Source organism: Neomonachus schauinslandi, chromosome 3 (assembly GCF_002201575.2).
Source record: "Neomonachus schauinslandi chromosome 3, ASM220157v2, whole genome shotgun sequence".
Classification (NCBI taxonomy): domain Eukaryota; kingdom Metazoa; phylum Chordata; class Mammalia; order Carnivora; family Phocidae; genus Neomonachus; species Neomonachus schauinslandi.
In genome coordinates, this window is record NC_058405.1 from 135643427 (window position 1) to 135666764 (window position 23338).

The window sequence follows — 23338 nt, forward strand, 5'->3', positions numbered from 1 at the left end:
GTGGGTTAAATTTATTGGAAAACATGTCTATAATACTACCAATTACTATATTATAAGAACTTAATTTTTTTAATATTATTTTTTTAAGTAGGCTCCATGTCTAGTGTGGAGCCCAACTCGGTGTCTGAACTCACAACCCTGAGACCAAGACCCGAGCTGAGATCAAGAGTCGGATGCTTAACCAACTGAGCCACCCGGGTTCCCCGAACTTTATTTTTTTAAATGAGTATCCTATCTATGCACAATTATTATCCTATTAGCACTTTTCTCCATCTTATTTGAGAATACATAAGCAGTGTAGCTTCTATGAAATCCTGAGCCGAAATCTTTTACGGTGTAAGGAGAGGAATCTTCTGTTCCTTAGGCCCATCCTCATGGCCTGGAGGCACTTACTTTTCTCATACGAAGGAGTCACAAGCCCACTGGCCCCTGTGTTTCCTACTGTCTCAGTGGATGGGCAGTGCAATCCACCATCTCCCATTGAGCAGGAGCAGCAACCTATATAGATAAAATAACATAGGAGAATAAGGCCCAACCACAACAGAAATGGACAACTTCAAGAGATGCCAAACCAGACCAAACCAGACAACCCACCCACTCATACACACACACAAATTTCCCATGCAGCCACAATGGAAATGTGTTCACACGGTGTCTATCAAGAAGAATTTACATGTGCTTATACGGAGGTTAACATTTAAGGAGTGGCAGGAAAGGACCAGCTCCTCTGTATATTGTCTCCTCGTTGCATGACAAGGAAGAGTGTTTTAATCCGTGCTGCTTTTATTAGTTACCACTGTGCTTTGAGAACTAAGAATTTCAACACTTTCTTCAAAAACAGCTTTTTTTCATCACTCCTTAAAAACACGCACTAACGCTCTATTGTTTACTGTAGTTAATTGAAGCTCCTTGGCCTGAATTTGAAAGCTCCTGAGGACTTGGCCCCTCTTACCCTATCCAACCATCCCCACTGTCCAACAAGGCGTCTTCCTTCTTTCCGGACAATTCTTTAGTGTCCTCCACAAACCCCATGCCTTTTCGGGTCCGCAGACCTGGTTAGACACATGTGCAATTCCCACTCTTGTTAATTCTTTGAAATCCTCTCCTCCCTTATGTTCAGCTCAAGACTTGCTTCTTTCAAGAAGGTGTTTCCTTTTTTTTTTTTTTTAAGATTTTATTTATTTATTTGAGAGAGAGAGAGACAGCATGAGAGGGGAGAGAGTCAGAGGGAGAAGCAGGCTCCCTACTGAGCCAAGAGCCATGTGGGACTCAATCCCAGGACTCCGGGACCATGACCTGAGCCAAAGGCAGTTGCTTAACCAACTGAACCACCCAGGCGCCCAAGAAGGTGTTTCCTACTAGTCTAGAAAATGCAGTCAAAACAATTCTATTTTTTTGTCTTTTCAAACATATACTGCTGAAAAGCTCTTGCTGCTTTATAGGTAGATTGGTTTATGGAAGTTCACTGAGACATCTGCTATAGAGCTATAGTTTCTCTTCTACGTAGTCAGAGGATGCATGCAGTGTCCTTTAAACACAGATATAAGACATGGTGCTCCTTGACATGGATTCTTTTTTTTTTCTGGTGTGGATTCTAATAGATAATAAGTTCAGTGATAAATTGTATTAAAATTTAATATGCTAGAAAAGGGAATAATGCCTAGGCTGAAATTTTCATTGATAATATGACTTAATTCTTCAGCAGTGTTCTTAACAGAAAAAGATTTCAAAGTATAAAAACTACAATCTATAATAAGCTATTACAAGTGTCTTTCTAAATTTAAGATAATGATGCCATCTCAAGGTTAAAATAGAACCACAGTATAATAGAAAAGAAAATACAGAGATCATCTGGCCTAGCCCTCCTATCTTCAGAAATTTGAAGGCTTAAGTCAGCTAAGATGAAATTGTTCAGAAAACAGATATAAAGCCAGCCCATTCCAATGACATACATACTGGGCATGCACGTGGGTACTCACACATGATTACAGCCACCACGAAAAGTGCTATGGCAGTTTTTATCTTCTAACATAAGAAGGATACATAACTAGCGTATTAGCCTTCTCTTTTATAACTAAGCCTTTGATCTCATATTAAAAGGTTAATAGGTTAATTTCCCTTTTAGTCATAATTCCACACTTACAACATGTGCAAATCATGGGTCTCTGACAAATGCATAGCAAGGGGTAGAGGTGAGTGAACTATTTTGGGTAACCGAGATTTGGGGAGGCCAGGCTGGACATCAAATGTGTTATGTGTTAACACTACTAGCAAAGCAGAAGAGAGCAGGATTTGCAGGAGGAGAATAACCACACAGATTTCCCCCTCGGAACATGGGTGAACAGGCAAATAAACAAGTACTTTGCCATGGCAATTTGTAGGGTAGCTTCAGAAAATCATGGTGCAGGGGTACCTGGGTGGCTCAGGCAGTTAAGCATCTGCCTTTGGCTCAGGTCATGATCCCAGGGTCCTGGGATCGAGCCCCGCGTCGGGCCCCCTGCTCAGCAGGAAGCCTGCTTCTCCCTCTCCCTCTGCCTCTCCCCCCACCCTCGTCCCCCTCCAGCTTGTGCTCTCTCTCTCTCAAATAAATAAATAAAATCTTAAAAAAAAAAAGAAAGAAAATCATGGTGTAACTTATCCAGCCATGTGTCTACCCATCTATTAACAAATATTACTAAACACTTACAGTAAGACTGATAACACGCTAGGTGCCGAGGCTATAATGTTGGGCAAATCAGTCATAGCACTTATAGTCTAGTGGGTTATACAGATAGGTTCAACAGCAGTTATAAAACAGTGAGATACAAGGAGAGGGAAATAGAAACACTAAGGAAGATTTCCTATGGAACCAAGTGATAGCTGTCCTCTGGCTCTTTATTTATTTACATTACAGGACAAGCTGGTTTTCCTGCTGGAGATGACGATGACTGAGTTTATTTATTTATTTTTTTAAAAGATTTTATTTATTTGACAGAGAGAGATATAGCGAGAGAGGGAACACAAGCAGGGGGAGTGGGATTGGGAGAAGCAGGCTTCCCGCGGAGCAGGGAGCCCGATGTGGGGCTCGATCCCAGGACCCTGGGATCATGACCTGAGCCGAAGGCAGACGCTTAACGACTGAGCCACCCAGGCATCCCCTGATGACTGAGTTTAAAGAACATCTATGGTGCACTTTATTTGCTATTTTTAAAATACAGATAGAGGGGTGCCTGAGTGGCTCAGTCAGTTAAATGTTTGCCTTCGGCTCAGGTCATGATCTCAGGGTCATGAGATCAAGCCCCATGTCAGGCTCTGTGCTCAGTGGGGAGTCTGCTTGAGATTCTTTCCCTCTGCCCGCACCCTCCCCCCACCGCCCCACATGCACTTACTTTCTTGTACTCTCTCTCTCAAAATAAATAACTAAATCTTTAAAAATAAACTACAGGTAATGGTGGCAGCAAAAGGCTCTGGGCTTAAGACACTTTGTTTTGTGTTCCCCACACACATTGTCAGGCCTTCTGTAGCCAGTTCTGGAACACTCATGGGGGAAGAAGACACAGAGAGCCAGCTAGAGCTGTGGTCCGCGGGATCCTTTATAGGATCACTGTAGCTGTCACAAAGGAAGTGAGGAAGGAGAGGGTACTAGGCAGCATCTGAAAAGTACTCTAGACTTCAAGAAAGCAACTTTTAAAATTTTAGTGAACACATCATAAAGAGAATCCTTGAACCTCCATTTTAAAAGGGAAAATGGTCAAGAGGGCTCAAAAGAATGAAATTCTGATGCTGAAATCACAAAGGATCTAACAAAAAAATGAGCGAGCACCATTAATAATATGAACTAAAGGAGTACTGACCGAGGCAGGGATAAGGGTGTAAGTCAGGAAGTGGCAAACTACAGTCCTGTGTAGTAGGACCTTACAGTCCTATGAAGTAAGGATTATCATCATCAGATATGTAAACTGAGGCAGAGGGAACTTGCCCAAGATCAAAGAGCAGTAAACTGTGGAATCAGGACTTGAACCCAGGCAGTCTGGCTCCAGTCCCCGTTTTTAGCCACTGTCCTCTATACTTTCAGTTTGGCATGGAGGAAGGGAGAGAGGGTGGAGAAGGCAACATAAAATGGTAAGATCTGTGGGACTTTCCTCTTTTTACAACAAAGATAGATTTTTTAAATCTTACTCTCTTTTCTTAATCGTTCACTTATTGACATTTACAATTAATAGTTTTGAGATCAGTCATCCCTATATGCCACAAAGTCTCTGAACAAAATAGGTATTGGCACTTACACTCCCAGGCACAATGCTTTATGTTTATGAAATCTCCACAGGCACCAGGGAATCCAAAATGCATACTCTTATTGCTGAGTTGCCTTCGCGAATTGAAGTTGTTAACACTTATTAACAAAGTTACTAGTTAGGAACATATGTTTACTTAGAGGATTGGCAAACATTTGCTGTAAAGGCCCAGATGATAAATATTTTGGGCTTTGCAGGCCCCTGGGTCTCTGGTGAATGGCTGAACTCTACCAACATAGCGTGAAAGCAGCCCAGGGAAAATACATAAATGAATGAGCACAAGTGGTTTCGAATAAAACATTATGACCACGGAAATTTAAAGTTCATATAGCTTCCAAGTTTTAGAAATTTTTAGAAATTTTTCTTCAACCCTTTAAATATGTAAAAATTATTCTTAGCTCTTGGGCCACACAGGACCAGGTGGTGAATCACATTTGGCCTGCAGACCATGGTTTGCCTATTCCTGACTATTACTGACTCTGCTTAACCAGGTCTTCCTGAGTTCATTTTATTGATGGTGCTCACCTGATACACTATTGTCCAATTTACAAGTGCTTTAAGTGCTTAGTTTCCTAGAAAGGGACTTCCTTCAGTTGTTACTTTCTCCTAAGCTCTCAGGTCCAAAGAAGTTTTAGGATTTAACATAAGATTATCCTCATAAAATATGTATAAATGTGACTCTAATGAAGAACTAACAAGCTCTTTCTCTTATTGACTATTATTCAAGTCCCTCATTTGACAAATACACATGATAGTCAAGATATAGTTCAAGAAGTGTCCCTGAAGCAAAACATTTAGGATACATGCTCTATGGACACGTAGGAATTTCTTTATATGTCAGGATCATACTTGTTTCTGGGATAGAACTTGTAAAAGGTTCTGGTTCATTTGCTGGCACTGGACTCTCCTCAAAAGCGGCATTCCCAGGCTCTGCTGCTTTGTGGTTCTGAGACTGGTTGAAACCTTCATAGCGTCCTGCTTGGGTGGTGTGGTTCATACACATAAGTGATACGCCAGCTATCATGATGCTGCAGAACAGGGTGACTGCTGTGATGATCATCTGCCAAAAGTGCAAAGAGACATTAGGCCATGTTTCACAGTCCCAGCTTGATCATCTTAGTAGAGTAGCTGAAGGGAACTTTTGTTTGGTGGGAAATGCAGTATCTCCACAGCTATAAATGCTCTAGAACAGTGGTTTTCAAAAAAGAGTAAGAATATGAAAGGCAGTAACTTACTTGAGGAGAAATTAGGATTTGCTCAGAATCCTAAGATTTCTAGATGCTTCTTTCACTATACCTCAATGTCACTGGTTTCCTCTATAAGTAAGCTAAATGATTGCTTACAGACCTTTTTTATTTCAAAGTGTTTGCTTGCTTTAATCCGTAATTCAAGCGTACTTCAACTAGAGACTCTGTTATGGTAATAATACTAACCATAAATAATTCTGGCTACTACTAATTGAATACTAACAAATGCCAGTGCTAGTCGAAGTCTTTTATATGTGTAATCTTATTTATTCTCACAACCCAATAAAATTCAAAATTACAAAACAGAAAAAAGAGGATAAGAAATCAAAATCTTTTGAAGGTTTGTTTGTTTGTTTGTTTCAAACACACATCCTTGGGTCCTAACCCTAGAGAATTCTGATCAGCAGATACACTATTGCTTCTCAAGCACCTTTTTCCCCAGATACTTACTGTTCTGAAATTTACAGTAGGATTGAAAGTCAAGAACATGGCTTTTATTATTACTGCTAACTTATTAAATAGCTTTAAATTAATCACTCTTTCCTCCAGTAGAGGAAACATAATTCATAAGTGAGTTTAAAAAGACCCAGTAAGTTTCGAGCATTTGGAAATCCTCAGCTAAAAATGGATGTAGGGGTGCCTGGGTGGCTCAGATGGTTGGGCATCTGCCTTCGGCTCGGGGACCTGGGATTGAGCCCCACATTGGGTTCCCTGCTCAGCGAGAAGCCTGCTTCTCCCTCTCCTTCTACTGCTCCCCCTGCTGTGCTCTCTCGCTCTCTCTGTCGAATAAATAAATAAAATCTTTAAAAATAAAAAAATAAAAACGGATGTAGACCTATAAAATCTTTACCACAGTTTGAGTTGTGACTTAAAGTGATATAGGACCACCAGTGGGGTATGCAGTAAATTGGAATAGATTTTCAAAATAACTTTAATGTAAGTATAGCAAAACACAGGAACAAGCGAAAAAGAGACGTTCCCAAGAACAGAACTGTAACATCTTCTTACCTGCTCCTTTCCATAAAAGAAGGCTGAGTCAATGCTATCTCCACTATGTTTTCCAGTTATCAGAAGAACACCAACAAGGACAGCAGGAATTCTGTAATAAGGTTTAGAGAAAGAACGAGAGGATGAATAGTAACCGTGTATATGGAAACATGTAAGCAAGCAGAAAACTATCAACTTACCCCCAGCCAGATATTATGATGATTCCAACAGGAATTTGTACACTCCCTCTCTTTTTCAAAAGAAACAAAGAAATTGCCAGAAGGCCTAAGAACATGAAACAGAAATTGAAAGGTAGATAATTACTCTCGATGTTGGTCAGACCTCATAGAACTTTAACCAAGCTTATTTCAATGGTAGTCTGTGGTTTAGGCCCTAGAATTTACTCTTTCTAAATAAATACTGTCCCCAATATTCTGAAGCAAGTTTGTCTCAAAATCATTCGTTTTTTCCCTCCTGTGTTATTTCTTTACTCAAATCTTGTTTTATATATGAAGAAATTTTCAAAAGCCCAAATCAGCTTATTCTTTTGACTGGTATTCGGAATCTATATATTTGTTAAGAAAAAATTTTAACTGGATACCAAACAAGTCTAAAAATAAAAATACCTTCACTCTGCTGGTGCAAAGAAAGTATAGGCAATTCTTACCCAGGTTTAATTTTTGGAAAATGCCCCAAGTCTAAAGGACAGAACTTAATACAAAACAAATGTTTTAAAACTCTTGAGCATTCCTTTTATCCTAAACCCAATTATTTATACAAGTAACATCCTATTTAATAAATCCTACATAGTTACAGAATCTTAGAACTTCAGAGTTGGAGGAGATCACTGTTTTAAATTAACACCTTCATTTTATAGATATGGACGCAAGGGTTTGCCCAAGCCACAAAGCCAGCAGAGGGCAGAGCAGGACTACAAACTCTATCTGTTTCTAAAGCTCAGATCCATGGACCCCCTAGGGTTCTTAAGACACATTCTGCGGGATCTAGAAATTTCTGTGAGAAATTTTAAGCCTATTTGGTATATTTTCTTTTTTTTTTATGTAAAGATTTTATTTATTTATTTATTTGACAGAGAGAGAGACACAGTGAGAGAGGGAACACAAGCAGGAGGAGTGGGAGAGGGAGAAGCAGGCTTCCTGCCGAGCAGGGAGCCCGACGTGGGGCTTGATCCCAGGACTCTGGGATCATGACCTGAGCCGAAGGCAGATGCTTAACGACTGAGCCACCCAGGCGCCCCGTATTTGGTATATTTTCAATGATAATCATCTAGATGCCCATCTTATAACCAAAGCACTGTCTCATGATCTCAGAGCTAACATTTGGTTTAACATTAAGCTTGAGCCAAGTGAAGGCCAAATATCACAACACATGGTCCAAGTGAAGGTTCTGTGGTCGTCAGTCTGAAGAGAGAAAAGCAGTGAGATGAACCAGGTCATAAGCCCACACATGAAAGTAAAGGCAAGCCACGCTAAAAAAAAAAATCCTAACCAGAGAAATGAATTCCATTTCACATTTCAAGTTGTGATTCAGAGTAGCAAAACAAGATCCTTTGTCATGTCATTTATGTTGCTAATTAGAATTACGGAGTTTGTAATTGGGACTCTCATCTGTGAATCTGCTTCGGTTTTAAAGCTGTATATTGGCTATAGATAAGGAACTCATACCCAGACCTAACATTGTACAGATTAAGTAACACTGTGCTAGGATCATACAAATGAACATGGAGGCTCTTTCCAGGGCACCCACACCGTACTCAAGCTCACGAGGTACTTTAATACCACTGCTCCTTCCTAAATACATTTGTGCACTCTATAGTTCTAGGTTTTCAAAGTGCCAGGGAAAAAAGGTACACAACAGTGTGCCAACTGTTATGGTAGTGAGGGCACTCTTTGAAGTTCTAAAGGACATCATTCTTGCCTTATGCAAAGACTGATATACAAATAGGCCCAGGCTAGCCCTGGGTCTCTCTTGGGTTGCTGGCGGAAGCCGTGAGAGTTCCTGCTTGAATCAGTTAAACTCTTTGGGTCTCACTGAACTCATCTGAAAAATAAAGAACTTACACTACACCAGTGTTTCCAAAGTGTAAGGGACTATAGGTGGTATAAGGGTGAAATTTTTTGACTAGTTTTGTATTTATTTTAACATGTATGTGAAAAACTAGCACACGAAACCTGGGATTTTATTAATATAAGGCTCAATTTATTTAAGTAAAAAAAGTGAGTGAATTTTAAGGAAAAACAAAAAAAGGACAAGTGGCATGCAGATACGGCAAAAATTGTGAAGATGGTATGCAAATGAATGAAACTGAAAATGGCTGAATAGCATGATTTAAAATGACACTTTAGGTCTAAAATTCTGTTACAGCATAATAATCTCATGGTTAAAGGACACCCTCACTGGGATCCAGGAATTCAGAACAAGGTCTGTGGAACACTTGGGGATTTTTGATACACTGATCTATTTGCTGCTCTCCTATTAATTAGCCTTAATAAACCTAGTATTGGAGCTCGAATTGTCCATCTGTATCTGGAAAAAAAAAGTCTTCAGGCCCTTTTACTTGATATCTCCTGAAAACTCTAATGCTAGGGCGCCTGGGTGGCTCAGTTGGTTAAGCGACTGCCTTCGGCTCAGGTCATGATCCTGGAGTCCCTGGATCGAGTCCCGCATTGGGCTCCCTGCTTGGCGGGGAGTCTGCTTCTCCCTCTGACCCTCCTCCCTCTCATGCGCTCTGTCTCTCATTCTCTCTATCTCAAATAAATAAATAAAATTTTTAAAAAACAACAACAATAACAACAAAAAAACTCTAATGCTACACAAGATGTGTCCCTAGCTAGATCCCAAGACCTGACCTTTACTGCTCATCTGCCTGTACCCATATACCTTTGTCCCACATTTTTCCTTAAGTTCTTCTTTCCAGCTTAACTTAGGCAAAGGACCCCACAGGCACAACATCGCATGATGCAAATCGAAACCACCCCTCGAGCAATGGAGGAAGCAACAGGTGGCCCAGGCCACCCAGGCCAGTTTGAGCAAAATCCCCAACTCACACCTGTGCAGATGGACCATGGAGTGACCTCTGGGATGACCAACAGGCACATCTCCTTAAGGTGCATGTGTGACCTGATGCCCGCCTTGACACATACGATGACAAGGCTTCCCTATCTAAATATTCACCCTAACCCTGGACAAAAGGAACCCATTCACCCTTGCTCAGGGAGTCACAGTTTTGGAAGTTATTCCCCACGATCTCCTTATCTGCAGCAAATAAAGTTTCCTTTGTGCAACAACTCACTTGGTGTAGTTTCTACCTTGGTGGCTCACCAAGGAGTGAACTCATGTTGGTTTGGTTACAGATGCATGCCTTTAATAAGCACACACCTTCTCCTGTTGGCACTGAATTTTTCATTCTATAATTCCTCACCACATTGTTGCTTCACTTCAAAAGGCTATTGACTTAGATGAGCCCTGCTTTTGATCTTGAAGGCATGAAATCAAAGGCTTGTCCCTCGAAGCCACTTCCTGACACCTGCCTCCTAACAGTGGTTATGACCAGCCCTCCCATGCTACAGTTTCCTTTTATGTGCCATTGCATAGATTCACATTTGTGGTGTGAATGCAAAACAGCCACACAGAACATTTCGCAAACAGACCAGAATGTACGCGTCCAAATTAAACACTATACTTCAAAATGACAAGATGCTAAAATATTTGAATGTCTTTTTTGGAGCCAGTTGAAATGAGAAATAGTCTTTCTTACTGGGTACTCCTGTATTTCCATACCCTTTTATTCCTTAGTTTTCTTGTTCTCCTATAACCACTTCCCTTGCTGTTTAGTAGTATAGTTCTTGTTGTTGACTGCCTACCGCACACCAGGCATAAATACCCATATCTCATTTAGTTCTCAAATAAGTCTGTAAGGTGTGATAACGCAGTCTCACAGATGAGGAAACTGAGATGGCAAAAGTTAAGCTATCTGCTGGAGGCAGAGACAGAATTCTTCACTCAGTTCAGCTGCACTCTGATAGTGAGCTCTGGGACATACCTCACACACCTCACACATCTCTGCCATTCTCTCTCTCCTTTCTCCACTTGCCTCTAGTACCTGATCTCTTGCTGTTTCCAAAAGGGAGCTGTGCTGACCATGGCCAAGAGCCAAAGATTCCAAGGAAAAAGACCCATGTGACTGGAAAGCCCCTGCATCTGGGCAGAAATAGAGTACTATTTCTCTATACCGTGGAAACGGAACTTGGCTTTGCACACTGCCTGTCTGTGAGCACAAGGGCCTGAGAGGATGCGTTAGTCCTGGGTTACGAGCCTTCAAATAGCTTCTCACGATGGGAGACCTAAGTTTCCATTCATGATCCATCTTACCTGTCCACAGGTAGGTACTATAGAGGGAGCTGTACAATAAAACAAACACCAGAATTTGTCCAACAAAATTTTTTTCTTTAACGAAATTCCAGATCATCATTCCGGCACAGACAATAGACTGCAGAAAAAATTATTAACAAAGTCAGTCATATTCATGGGAGTCAGACAACTGTTTTATTCATGGCAAATTCATTGTAATTATTCATTTTAAATTACTGCTGAGTAATTATCATGCTAGCTATTCCAAAACTTCAAGTTCTAGGATAAAAGCCCTTCTTATAGTCTTTACTACTGTACATATTCAACTGAAACAAACAGCATTTTAAATACGAACCCTATATTTAGTAATGGTTTACGTAAAAAAATGCTAAACCTCTTCCCATTATAACTTGAGACATGCGAAGATTTGACTAAAAGAATAAGATTGTGAGAGAGTTCAATTTTTAGTGATTCAGTTATTTCTATTAAAAAATGCAAAATTATCCCTGAACGCCACTATTAGCCTCAACTTTATACAGTTCAAGACCTATGGTGGTGTATAATAAGTTAGGGATACATTAATGGTAATCAAGTTGTAATGGATTGCAATTGGTAAAAAATGCTTTCGACTTTATAACTGGGAAAACCCAGCCACATGATTTTCTCCTTTATAGTAGAATAATCAATGAAAAAAGCATAGTTCTAAGTATCTGTATGTTTACTAACCTGAGCGATGAGTAAATTAGTTGTAAGCATATGAGGGAGCTGTTTATATTTCTTACTCAAAAGAAGAATAGCCAGAGACCAGATCTTAAAGACAAAAGGTTCAAAAGTTATTCAGGCTCCTTAACCTTCATAACTACTTATCAAATAACTCATTGATTAGCTTCTTTAAAGGATTCTCTTTATCTTGGTTCAGAAAGAAATTCCAATATTTTATTTACTTTAATCTGCCTAGTTCCCCAAAGAGTATTAAGGTAAATCACCATCCCCAAAGAACAATAAATAGCACGGAGATGCAATAACATGGATGGACCTAGCAGGTATCATGCTAAGCGAAATAAGTCAGAGAAACACAAATACTATATATGATTTCACTTCTATGTAGAGTCCGAATAACAAAGCAAATGAACAAACAAAGCAAAACAGAAACAGACTCATAGATACAGCAAACTGCTGGTCACCAGAAAGGGGAGGAGCTGGGTGGCAGGTGAAACAGAAGAGGCAGACTGAGAAGTACAATTATAAAACAAGTATGTTCTGGGGATGTAATGTACAGCATAGGGAACATGGTCAGTAACTTTGTAATAACTTCGAATCGTGACAAATGGTACCTGGGCTTATCATGGGGATCATTTCAAAATGTATAAAATGCATAGTGTACATCGAATAACTACGATGTACTCCTGAAACTAATAATTATATGTCATTTATATTTTGGGGAAATCAAAGCATGGAGAGATCCTATCGTAAATTAACTCTTCAAAAATGACAGGGTTGGGACGCCTGGGTAGCTCAGTCAATTAAGGGTCTGCCTTCAGTTCAGGTCATGATCCCAGGGTCCTGGGATCAAGTCCCACATCCGGCTCCCTGCTCCACGGGGAGTCTGCTTCTCCCTCTGCTTGCCACTCCCCCTGCTTGTGCTCACTTGCTCTCTCTCTCTCTCTGACAAATAAATAAATAAAATCTTTAAAAAAAATGACAGGGTCTTTAAGGACTAATGCCTTGATCAAGGCCATGTTCTAACTTCCCCTACCTTGGGTGGCTGGGGTAGGACACAGGCTCACAGTCAACTATTCAGGAAAAGATCTTTAGTGAGAGATGCAGTTACAGTGCATTCTTCTAAGTTTTCTTTTGATTCCACCATTGGCTCATGCGGTATCTAAATTCCAGGCAGTCTGACTTCAAACAATGCAGATAGCCCACCTTAAGACGAATTGTCTTGCATTCCTCATATTTATAAGGATTGGGTTTCTATTCTCCCTCTAAAGGGGTCAGCTAAGTATGTTGGGTGATTTCCTTCTTTCTTCTTCCCACCCTATCAATCAAAATTTATATCATCTCTCTCCCTAGACTGTCCTCTTATCAAAGAGCACAAATTTTAGGAATATGTAACAGAAGTGAAATTTCCTAAAAATTATATTAATTACACGTTTATTTGTTGTCCATATGCATGTTCACCCCTGCCTCCTTCTTTTAACAGTAAAAGCTGTTTTTTTTTTCCCCAGCCAGAATACTGCTTGAATTCCATAAGCAAGTTGAGCTACAAGATACTCTAGTTGTCAAATGTTTAAGTATTTAATTTGAACTAGATTTCTCTCTCTTTTTTTTTTCCTCCAGAAAGCTTCAGTAGCATTAAATGGGTGGTTGGACATCCCTCCCGACCCCATGATTCTACAATTAGCTAATACTAATAGTATTCGTAGAGTGATTTGCCATTTGCAGATGCTTTTCACATATATTGTCATATGTAATCCTTAAAAAAACCCATGGAAATAGGTAAAATTTGTATCTCTATGTCCTAGCTGAGAAAACTGGAGCTTAGAAAGGCTGAGACATACAGCTAGTTTGTGATAGCGCTAAAAGCCAATCCAGGTCTGACTAAATCTCATGCCTTGTCTGCTCCACGACCCTAACTTTCAAAAGGAAAGACACAATTTTACATTTTATGGGCAGGCTTTAGCTTTCTCTGTTGCATAAGAGATTTTTAGAATAGATTTTTAAATCCCTAACTTTCTGTTACCAAGCTATTTTCAAACTCATTCTGTGGTTTTCATTCATATTTACAGTGAAACGTACTTACCAAGGAGACAAGGCTGATAATACTTATATCAAAACTAACATTCTGGATGGCATACGCCAATGGCTTAGGGTCCATAGTGGGAAAGGTTAGTAACCAGGCAGAAACGTACATGATTGGTGCAGACACAAATGTGCTTATTACCATCCCTGAGGTTATCTGCAAAAAATGAAATCAAATTGAGAAAAGGGCCATAGTCTCAATTAAACAATGACCCCTAAATTTTAAATAGCCACAGCACACTAAGGCATTCTAAAATAAAAGCAAGAGTCAGGAAAAAGACACCATAAATTCCAGCATGTTCTATTCCCCCTTTCTGAGAGTCCTTAAAAGAAAACACAGTTAAGTTCCTTTGGCTCCTCTTCCACTCTACGCTCAATTAATATTTGCACATAACCAGAACTAAACATCCCAAGGTTATCTTAGGTTCTAGAAAGTAAACCATATTAATGATCTAATTAAACTGATGACCAGTTTCCTTCCACACTATTTCATAAAATACAGGGCAATAAAATCAATTTGAAAAAAAAAATTACCAGGTAAACATTTTACAGATTAAATAACAGAACTAACCTTTGTTAAACAACTTAGTTCCTTCAGGTTATATTTCAAAAACATTTAATGTTATAGATAACATGTGCAATATGCTTAGACACTGTTAATAATTTGGTGTTAATTGATTTTAGCTATTTACTGCAATTGATTATGTGGTGTTTTGCATCTGGTGAATTAACAGTGAATGAAACAGATTTTTTTTATCCAAAATTTCAAAAGTTACCATTCTATAAATAACCCTTAGGTTTCCGCAGAAGTACAACAATAAAATATTTAAAACTAAAAAAGACTAATGAAAAAAGTGATGACTGAGAAAAGACCCCAGATTAAATAACTATTACTTGATGTTACATGATGCTTCCTTATTTACAATGAAGTAGCTTTCACCTATCAAATTCTCATAAAAGAAGGCTGATCTCTGTGTTTTAAAATTTCATTTTTCTACTAACCATACAATCGAACTTAGAAAGTAGTATATACATACAATCTCTACTTCCATGTTGAACTGTGTTGCAAAGATAGCCACTCCTGGTGCTACAGGAAAGACACCATACAAAAACGCATAATTTGATAAACTTGTATGGTTCACTACACTGTCGCCCTTGTCCAAGAGTTCCACCATTTCTCTGCACAAAAGTGGCAGCACCAGGCTGAAAAAACAAGAAATGGGTCATTCACTTGATATCAAAGTACGCCGGTCCCCAAGGGGGCGATCGTTCTATTGAACTTGGCATTAGGTTATTCTTCTTCTCCTGCCCAGAAGGTATATCTATTTGCATGCACCTATTCTCTGCATGCCTACCTGTGAACATTTTGAAAGAATCAAGAATTCAACTTGGAGCCACTTAGGTGTAACAATATTCTAAAAAAATGCTTTCCACATCAGGGATTCAGAGGAAAAAAACTCAGCTTTGGTTCTACAAATCATTTTCTCTCAAAAAAATGTTTAAAAGTTATAACTGTAGTAGCTGTTTCCTGTTTCCTCAACTAGAAAATTGAAATGTTAAAAGAAAAAAAAAGGGGTGCCTGGGTGGCTCAGTTGGTTAAGCGACTGCCTTCAGCTCAGGTCATGATCCTGGAGTCCCGGGATCGAGTCCCGCATCGGGCTCCCTGCTCAGTGGGGGGTCTGCCTCTCCTTCTGATCCTCTTCCCTCTTGTGCTGTCTCTCATTCTCTCTCTCTCAAATAAATAAATAAAATCTTCAGAAGAAAAAAAAAGATTGATAATCTGAGCAAACTTTTTTTTTCAAGAAAATTACTAAACTTCTTTTTGGAAAGAACCCCTGATCTTTATTATGATTTGGGGTTTAAATGGATCAGGTGTTGATAACAGTGCGGCTCAATTAGATTCTGAAAGCCAGTAGAAAAACAGGGCATCTTACAATTACCTCTTCATCACTGTAAAGACAAGGGTTTGGCAGAGGAATTGAAACAACCAAGCTAGAGCAGAAAAGTAGTGAAATCCAGACCTGCTGGAGAGTCAGTTATTAAACAAATCCTTCAGGATTCCATAGAAAGAGCATATAAGGGAAGCTGAGCTAATGAAGCTTTCCTTTAAAAAGAACAAGGCCCGGGTTGGTAACATTGTCATAGTAGCACCTGGAGATATGCTCTAGTACGGAATAAAAAACTGCTCTTATCTGTATTTTTTAATTTAAAAGATAGATTAAAGCATCTAATAGGGGTCAAAGACACAGAAAAAAGATTTTTTTTAAGAAAAAACATTTTTATTTTATTTTTTATTTTTTTAAAGATTTTATTCATTTATTTGACAGAGAGAGACACAGCGAGAGAGGGAACACAAGCAGGGGGAGTGGGAGAGGGAGAAGCAGGCTCCCCGCAGAGCAGGGAGCCCGATGCGGGACTCGATCCCAGGACCCCGGGATCATGATCTGAGCTGAAGGCAGTCGCTCAACCAACTGAGCCACCCAGGCGCCCAGAAAAAACATTTTTAAAATGAGAATATTCAAATACTACTTGTAAGTTGAGGTCGACAATACTATTAACATTAGAACCATATTTATTACTGCGGCAATACTTGATACTTTGTTTCCAACGAACATAACACCACACCATAAATAATTTTCAAAAGTTATATTCATTTTTATTATTTTGAAAATATAGACACTATTTCATATTGCACCGCTTTCATGAATTTAACTGCCTATACAAGAACTAATTTCAGTAGTTAAGTATGCCCCAAGTGCCTTGGGGTAGTGTCACAGTAAAATTATGTCACCTACACCATGAAGTATAACTCTATGGCTAATGAACTAAGGAAGCTGAAGAACTGTTAACTAAGGAACTAATAAAAACTTTATCTGATAGGCTAGGATTAGATAGTTGGTAATAATCATTTGCATGGACTTTCCTATTTAGGAAGTTCAATCACCCACTGAATTATAGAATATTTTCCCCAAATTCATGAAAAAAAGCTTCATTCAAAATTATTGTTTTCATCATGACCAATAGGGTTTTAAAAGATTTGGAAAAGTCAGAAATCCTATAAAATTTCCTTTAAAAATATGATCAAACTGGGACATTAGGAGATATTAAGTAAAATTATATAAAAGTTAAGGGGAAACCAATCGTCTTTATCTTCTGGCAGTAAAATGGAAAGAAGAACCTACACAGAATAAGGCAATAACCTTCCACAATATACCAACATCACATTTTCCTTTAAATCACAACTACTCAGTTAGGAGGGAGTATTACTATCAGATTACTTAAAGGAGTTGCAGACACATCTAATGAACTGGCTAAATAAGGCTAGTGGGTTTCACAAAGGCTTTCACAAAGTATAGTCCCCAAGTTAAATAAATGAAACTTACAGTTTAGCTGTGATGAGAAGAATTAGTACAACAAATGCTGACTTCTTCAGTTTCTTTATTTTTCCCACCATTGTAAGACCCAGATAAAATAGAGCTGCTCCAGAGAAAGAATTTGCAAGTCCATCAAGAAAATTTTCCATATATATGGGCACCTTTTGATCAAGAATAAAATTGAAGGCAATACCAATGAAAACCATAAATACTATTGGATTCTGTAATACACGCAGAAGTCCAAGTCCTACAATTTTCACTTTGTTTTGAGAAGCATTTTGAGTGTCTTTCCACTTCTGGATTTCACAGAAGATAAATCCTATAGGGTTCAACATCATAAGAGATATGGGCGCCACCAAGTAAATGTACTGGAGATATTCTGGGTATGTAGTTTGATATAAAGCTTCAGCTGCAAAACACGAATTAAAACTGCTTTAAAAATGATTACCACAGAAATGCATTAATAAATTATGTACATAATGTTTTCCATACTTAATTATAACATATTGTAAATTAATATAAATAGTGCACAATGACCTCATTAGCCTACTTTGGAAAAGTAAATTTTAGTAATAAAGCTTATAAGGAAGAAAAGCACATTATATTAAATGATATTTAGCCTATAAAATGATAATCAACTTTAAAAAATTGTTAGTGAGGGGTGCCTGGGTGGCTCAGTCAGTTAAGCATCTGACTTCGGCTCAGGTCATGATCACAGGGTCTTAGAGGATAGAACCCCATGGCAGGATCCCCACTCAGCAGGGAGTCTGCTTCTTCCTCTGCTCCTCCCCCCTCCTCTCTCTCCTTCTCTCTTAAGTAAATAAAATCTTTTAAAAATATATTGTTTGTGAAACCCACTGATTTTTACTATGTAGAGGCTAAGACTGGTCTCAAAAAAAGGGCAGAATTGTAGAATTCTTAAAATTCCAAATACAAATCTAGTAAGGAATTAAACATTTAAGTAGTAATAGCAACAAGGTGGTTTGATTCCCTTGAGAGAGGTTTCACTGGAGTGGGGAACCAAAGCCACACTACAGGGGTGGAGGAGAGAGTAGGAGACAATGAATGAAATAATGAGCACTGGAGGGATAGAGTCCAATCTATCATGGAAAAGAAGTGAAGATGGCAGGTGGCTCTCAGATAAAAAGCAGAGGAGTCAGGCACTGGAGGTCCCTCCGAAGTCCAAAAATGATTAGTCGGAAGGTCAGGAGTTCAGAGTAAGTCAGATAGTTGAACTATTGCGGTTAATATTTCCCAGATGCCTAGGTCCAGGATGAGTCGTGGGGTTTGGTGGCTGAAAGGGAGTAGAGGAAAACATCACTGGAGTTGGAGAAGTCAGGGACTGAGAAGGGAGAGGATTTAATGGGTAGTTCACATGGATGCTAAACAAGCTAATGGGCAGGGGCACCTGGGTGGCTCAGTGGGTTAAGCATCTGCCTTTGGCTCAGGTCATGATCCCAGGCTCCTGGGATTGAGCCCCAGTGCTGGGCTCCCTGCTCAGTGGGGAGCCTCCTTCTCCCTCTCCCTCTGCCTGCTTTTCCCTCTCCCTCTGCCTGCCCCTCCCCCTGCTTGTACTCTCTGTCAAATAAAAATATAAAATCTTTAAAAAAAAAAAAGATAATGGCAAAACTTGGGGGTCAAGAAGATGACAATGAATCAGATATTAAAGTCTTCACGAAATGAGGAGGAATGATCAGAATGAGGTCAGCAGATGACAGCAATGAGGATGAACAGACTCGGTAGGCAGTATGAACCCCAAGAAGCAGTTCCTGCAAAAGAGCAGAGAATAATGGCCTCAGAGAGGTACAGGTACGAGGTGGCTATGAGCAGGGCAGCTCAGTCTATATGCAGGATACAGGTGAAGAGAAAATAAACAGCCTCCATTTGAGGGGAATGAAAAGGAATGAATGCCTTTAGGAAGACCCAGTGAAGATGCTGAAGAATTAGGAATGAAAAGGTGGATCTAAGGAATGTTCGGGAGTGGAATACAGTAGAGTCATGTCAGTGCACATTTAGCTAACACAAATTCAACTACACTCTCTTAGGAAAACAAAAGATTCATTTTTTGCCCCCATAAGGCATATTCCCAAATGCAAACTAAATACTTCACTTGTTCGCTGAAGAAAAACAATGCTAGAGAAAAAAATCTGGCTGTGTTAGACTATGAGAAATGGTACGATATACACAAAGTATGTGTGCTGTATTTTGTGGGTGACTTAAGGGATTTTTCGAGGATGTGACCATACATGATGACTTTAGAACCTAACCAGTCATAAAATAAGTCTCCTTGGAAGGCGGGTAGGTGGGTTGGATTAGATTTCTAGCTGTTTGTTGGTGGACATGACAGTTGGTGGCCTGGTCTTGGGTTGATCAGAGCAACTTAGAGCCTTGGAGTAAGCAACCTAGTCTCCAGGCACATTTTTGGCAATGAGTTTCAAAATTCAACCTAATACATACAAAGGACAATTCATAGATGATTGGAGGCTGAGAAAGAAAGATTAAAAAAAAAAAAAAAGAACAGTCACTGCAAAGAGAGAGGCAATCATGTGAAAAAATGTAAAAGATTAGATTTCTCAATTTACATTAAGATAAAGTTACACAGGTAGGAAAATATATTTGTTTACTTACTCAGGATACCTAAGTTCAGTTAATGTCATGCACATGTCCTGTTAAAGTTATGTAACTAGATTATATAACCTTTAGAAGTCTACCTGGTTCTCATTAGCTAAAACCTACTTTTGTGTAGGATTCCATTCCCTTTTTTTTTCAGCTAAGCACATACAGGGGTCTATAATACCCCTGAAATGAAGCAGAGGCTAAACACAACATATTTGATTACATAAAATTTCACAAATTCTTTCCACTGACTTCCAAATTAGATATACGAGCTCTGTATCTCTTAGTGGTTTTCTTTCATGTTTCATAAGGTTTCATCTTTTAAGTAAAAAAAAAAAGCATCACTTTTGATAACCATTTCTAGACCGCTCCGCTCCTTCTGATCAGATATTCCATCTCTAAGAGAAAGGCTTCCATACCTGCCCACCACTCAATTTTTAAAATAGAGAATATATTTTGGAAAAGCCTTGTGTTTTCAATCTGAGTTCAAGAATTTTCCCAAGTGGCCAAAATAAAATGCATAAGGTGTTTCCTTTGACGACTTTAAGCACACAAAGCCCCTTAGGTTAATGCCTTTTTCCAGAAATTTACTTTCCCGGCACTCTAGCACGTAATCACCACCTGATAATGGACTTTAGATTATTTTAAAAGCTCAATGCAAATTTGAGCAGCAATCTTTTATCTATGGCTAACCCACCACCAAGTCCTCTCTTCTTTCGCCAGATCTTTTCTTTTTTCTCCTCTTGAACCACTAGTCAAAAATCTCAAAATTGGATTAATGTGTTGACCAACTTATATTCCTTTGGTTTTTCTTGACCACTCCCTTGATCCATTTTATTCACTGCTGACAATATCATTTAAATCTGAACTTTCAAAACTTCTGATTTTCCCACCATTCTCACCTCCCACAAGAACAGCCATAAAGCTGCTTTTTTGACATTCACAGTCCAGTCTCTGCAATGGGTCCCTTACTCAGTTCATCTCTCACTATTCCTTAGGGCAAAGCCTCCAGCAGTCAGTTTAATATCGCTGTTACACCGGACTAACACTGGGTTCATAATTACGAGTTCGACATGCTGATCATCATTCCCCAACTTCTTGAAGTCTCTCTTTTCTTACCTAAACCTTGCCTACAGTTTAAGGCCTGTCTCAGGTACCAATGCTTCCCCCCAGTCTTCAATCTCTGTCATGGACCTCCTTGCCTCTGGATGGCTCTGGCGCCTTGTTTCCTATTAGTGCCCCCTCATCCCATTCTAAGTTCCTTGAAGGCTTCACTTCAGAGCCCCCAGGCCCCAGCACAGGGCTGAGCAAATCTGAAAATACTTGCTGAATGCAATTAGCACATCAATGAATGTCAAATTTTCAAAGTAAAAATGTATTTTGTAACACACAGCAATTTATATCTAATTGTTCTCTCTTAGACTTGTTTCTTTTTATACCCTTTTTTTTTCTTTTTTCGCATTCTGAATATTTATAAAGCAGGTTACTAGTAGGGCATTTTGAGTCAGGTGAACAGGTATATGAAGGTAAAAAAGGTACAGTCTAGTGGGAGAGCAAAAATTGGGAATAAGTAAATAATGGTCAAATCACGAGAAGAACAGGGTTTAATGTGGAAATTTCAATCCACTTCTGCCACTCGTTTGCATAATTAAAGTTACAATATTTATCTATGAATTGGCAGTGCTTTAATTACCAATCAAAAGATGGTTTTTCAAATATGAAAGACATATGAAAGCAGTGACCTATACTAACAAATTAGATTTATAATGATTATATCAACTATTAAGTTCTAATTAATTAACACTTAAAATAAAGCTCTTGGGGGGAGGAGAGAATCCTACTATGAGGAACTAAAAGACAAAATTAGCCACCCACTGCGGCTCCTATTTTGATTCCTGCCGGGCTTCAATCCCTAGCAAACAACACAAAGACCCAGACATGATCATTCTATTATTTAATGGCATATAGTTAAATGCTTCATTTCCTTTCTGTTTACAGCTCAAGCACTAGAACATAATTATGATTAGTCAGGGTACTTATGCTATCAGCATTGTTTGAAGAATAAATTATAGGACTTAAATATGCCTTATTAGTATCTTTTAATGACAGAGGTAGGGAACCACTCTGGTTTTCTGAAATCAACATTTCGCCTTGGTAGATTCTTGGTTTCTTCTTGAACTCGTATTTCTTAAAGTTACCTTTGAAAAGAATTGTTCTAAAAAAGAGTGAGCTTCTCTATTAGTCTGTTAAATGCACTGTAGCATTCTGCTACTTGAATATAGATAAATCATTTTAACATAAGTTCATAGGCTGTTATAATTGGCATAATATAGAGAAAAAGGAAAAATGAATGGCTTTTTTCTTTATTCATTAACTTATCTGCCTTCTCCCAAGTCACCCGTATATTGGACTGATATTTTGGAACAAAAGCAGTCTTAAAAAGGACATTTCTCATAAGCTATGATGCTTATCTTTTAACAAGAGAGTGGGAATTCCTGGGAGACATCACATAACAGAAAGAAAGGGTCTTCTCTCTAGAGACACAGTCTTCTCTGTTCATCCCGAGAAAGCCCAGAAGGCAGATGGGCATGGGCAGCAATAATAAATAAGCTCATCGGAGCAGATACACAGCCCTACAGCTCTGTACCACACCTTCCAATCTGCAGATATGTGAGAAAGCACTTTTGCGTACACTGTTGGTTTCTGGTAAGGTTATTGTCTACAACCTAATACTACAAGAGCTCTTAAATTATTTGTAATTTAAAAACAAAAAATGACAACTCAAAATTTACAAGGATAATCATCAGGGAAATTGGACTAGCACGCTGCTGGGAACATGATTATTACCAGTTTCAGTGATCCAAGGTGGGACATTAAAAAAAAACAGTGATGAAAATAGCTGACTACATTTTTGATTTGGAGATTCTGCCTTAACATGAAAATGCGTAAGCTCATCTAATAGGTCTTTTTCCACTGCTACTCATTTAATGGAATACCTTTAGAATAATATAAAGATGAAAAAAAATCTTTGATTCGCCCTGCTATTAATGGGTTACAGGCTAATTAGGTCTTCTAAAGATTAAATGGGCATGTTACATAACTGTGTGGCGTAAGAGAATGCCTAGGATTTAGAACCAAAAGACCTAGGTTTGGATCTCAGTCACATTAGCTGTGTGACCTGGGATAGACAATTAAATCTCTGTAAGCCACTCTCCTTATTTGAAAATGAGGATTAAAAATATCTGTCCTACCTCAGATAAGTATATCCATAAGAAAATACTCTATAGGGGTGCCTGGGTGGCACAGTTGGTTAAGCGACTGCCTTCGGCTCAGGTCATGATCCTGGAGTCCCGGGATCGAGTCCCGCATCGGGCTCCCTGCCAAGCAGGGAGCCTGCTTCTCCCTCTGACCCTCCTTCCTCTCATGCTGTCTCTCATTCTTGCTCTCAAATAAATAAAATCTTTAAAAAAAAAAAAAAGAAAAAAAGAAAATACTCTATAAAGTATAAAGTTACAAATGTTAGTTCTGTTTAGTTGTGGACTTACTAATCTATGAGAACATGAAACTCTATATAGTTTATGCCTAAATTAAGATAATGTAATATTTGTTAAATACTTAACACTATGATACTGAGCCACTTATAAGGTCTTTATGCCATAAATACCTT

General features: G+C 38.8%; 1 protein-coding gene across 1 annotated transcript in view; it reads right to left on the reverse strand.

Annotated features, from left to right (window-relative positions):
* The window catches only part of GPR155 (G protein-coupled receptor 155), a 41700-nt gene that overhangs the window by 11576 nt on the left and 6786 nt on the right, over window positions 1–23338 (reverse strand). The window contains exons 3-11 of the mRNA XM_021702963.1: window positions 17065–17464; window positions 14719–14884; window positions 13683–13838; window positions 11606–11689; window positions 10901–11018; window positions 6709–6793; window positions 6530–6620; window positions 5124–5334; window positions 394–498 (exon numbers count right to left, since the gene is read on the reverse strand). Of these exons, the coding sequence (XP_021558638.1) occupies window positions 394–498; window positions 5124–5334; window positions 6530–6620; window positions 6709–6793; window positions 10901–11018; window positions 11606–11689; window positions 13683–13838; window positions 14719–14884; window positions 17065–17464 (1416 nt within the window). The remainder of the gene's footprint in view (window positions 1–393; window positions 499–5123; window positions 5335–6529; window positions 6621–6708; window positions 6794–10900; window positions 11019–11605; window positions 11690–13682; window positions 13839–14718; window positions 14885–17064; window positions 17465–23338) is intronic.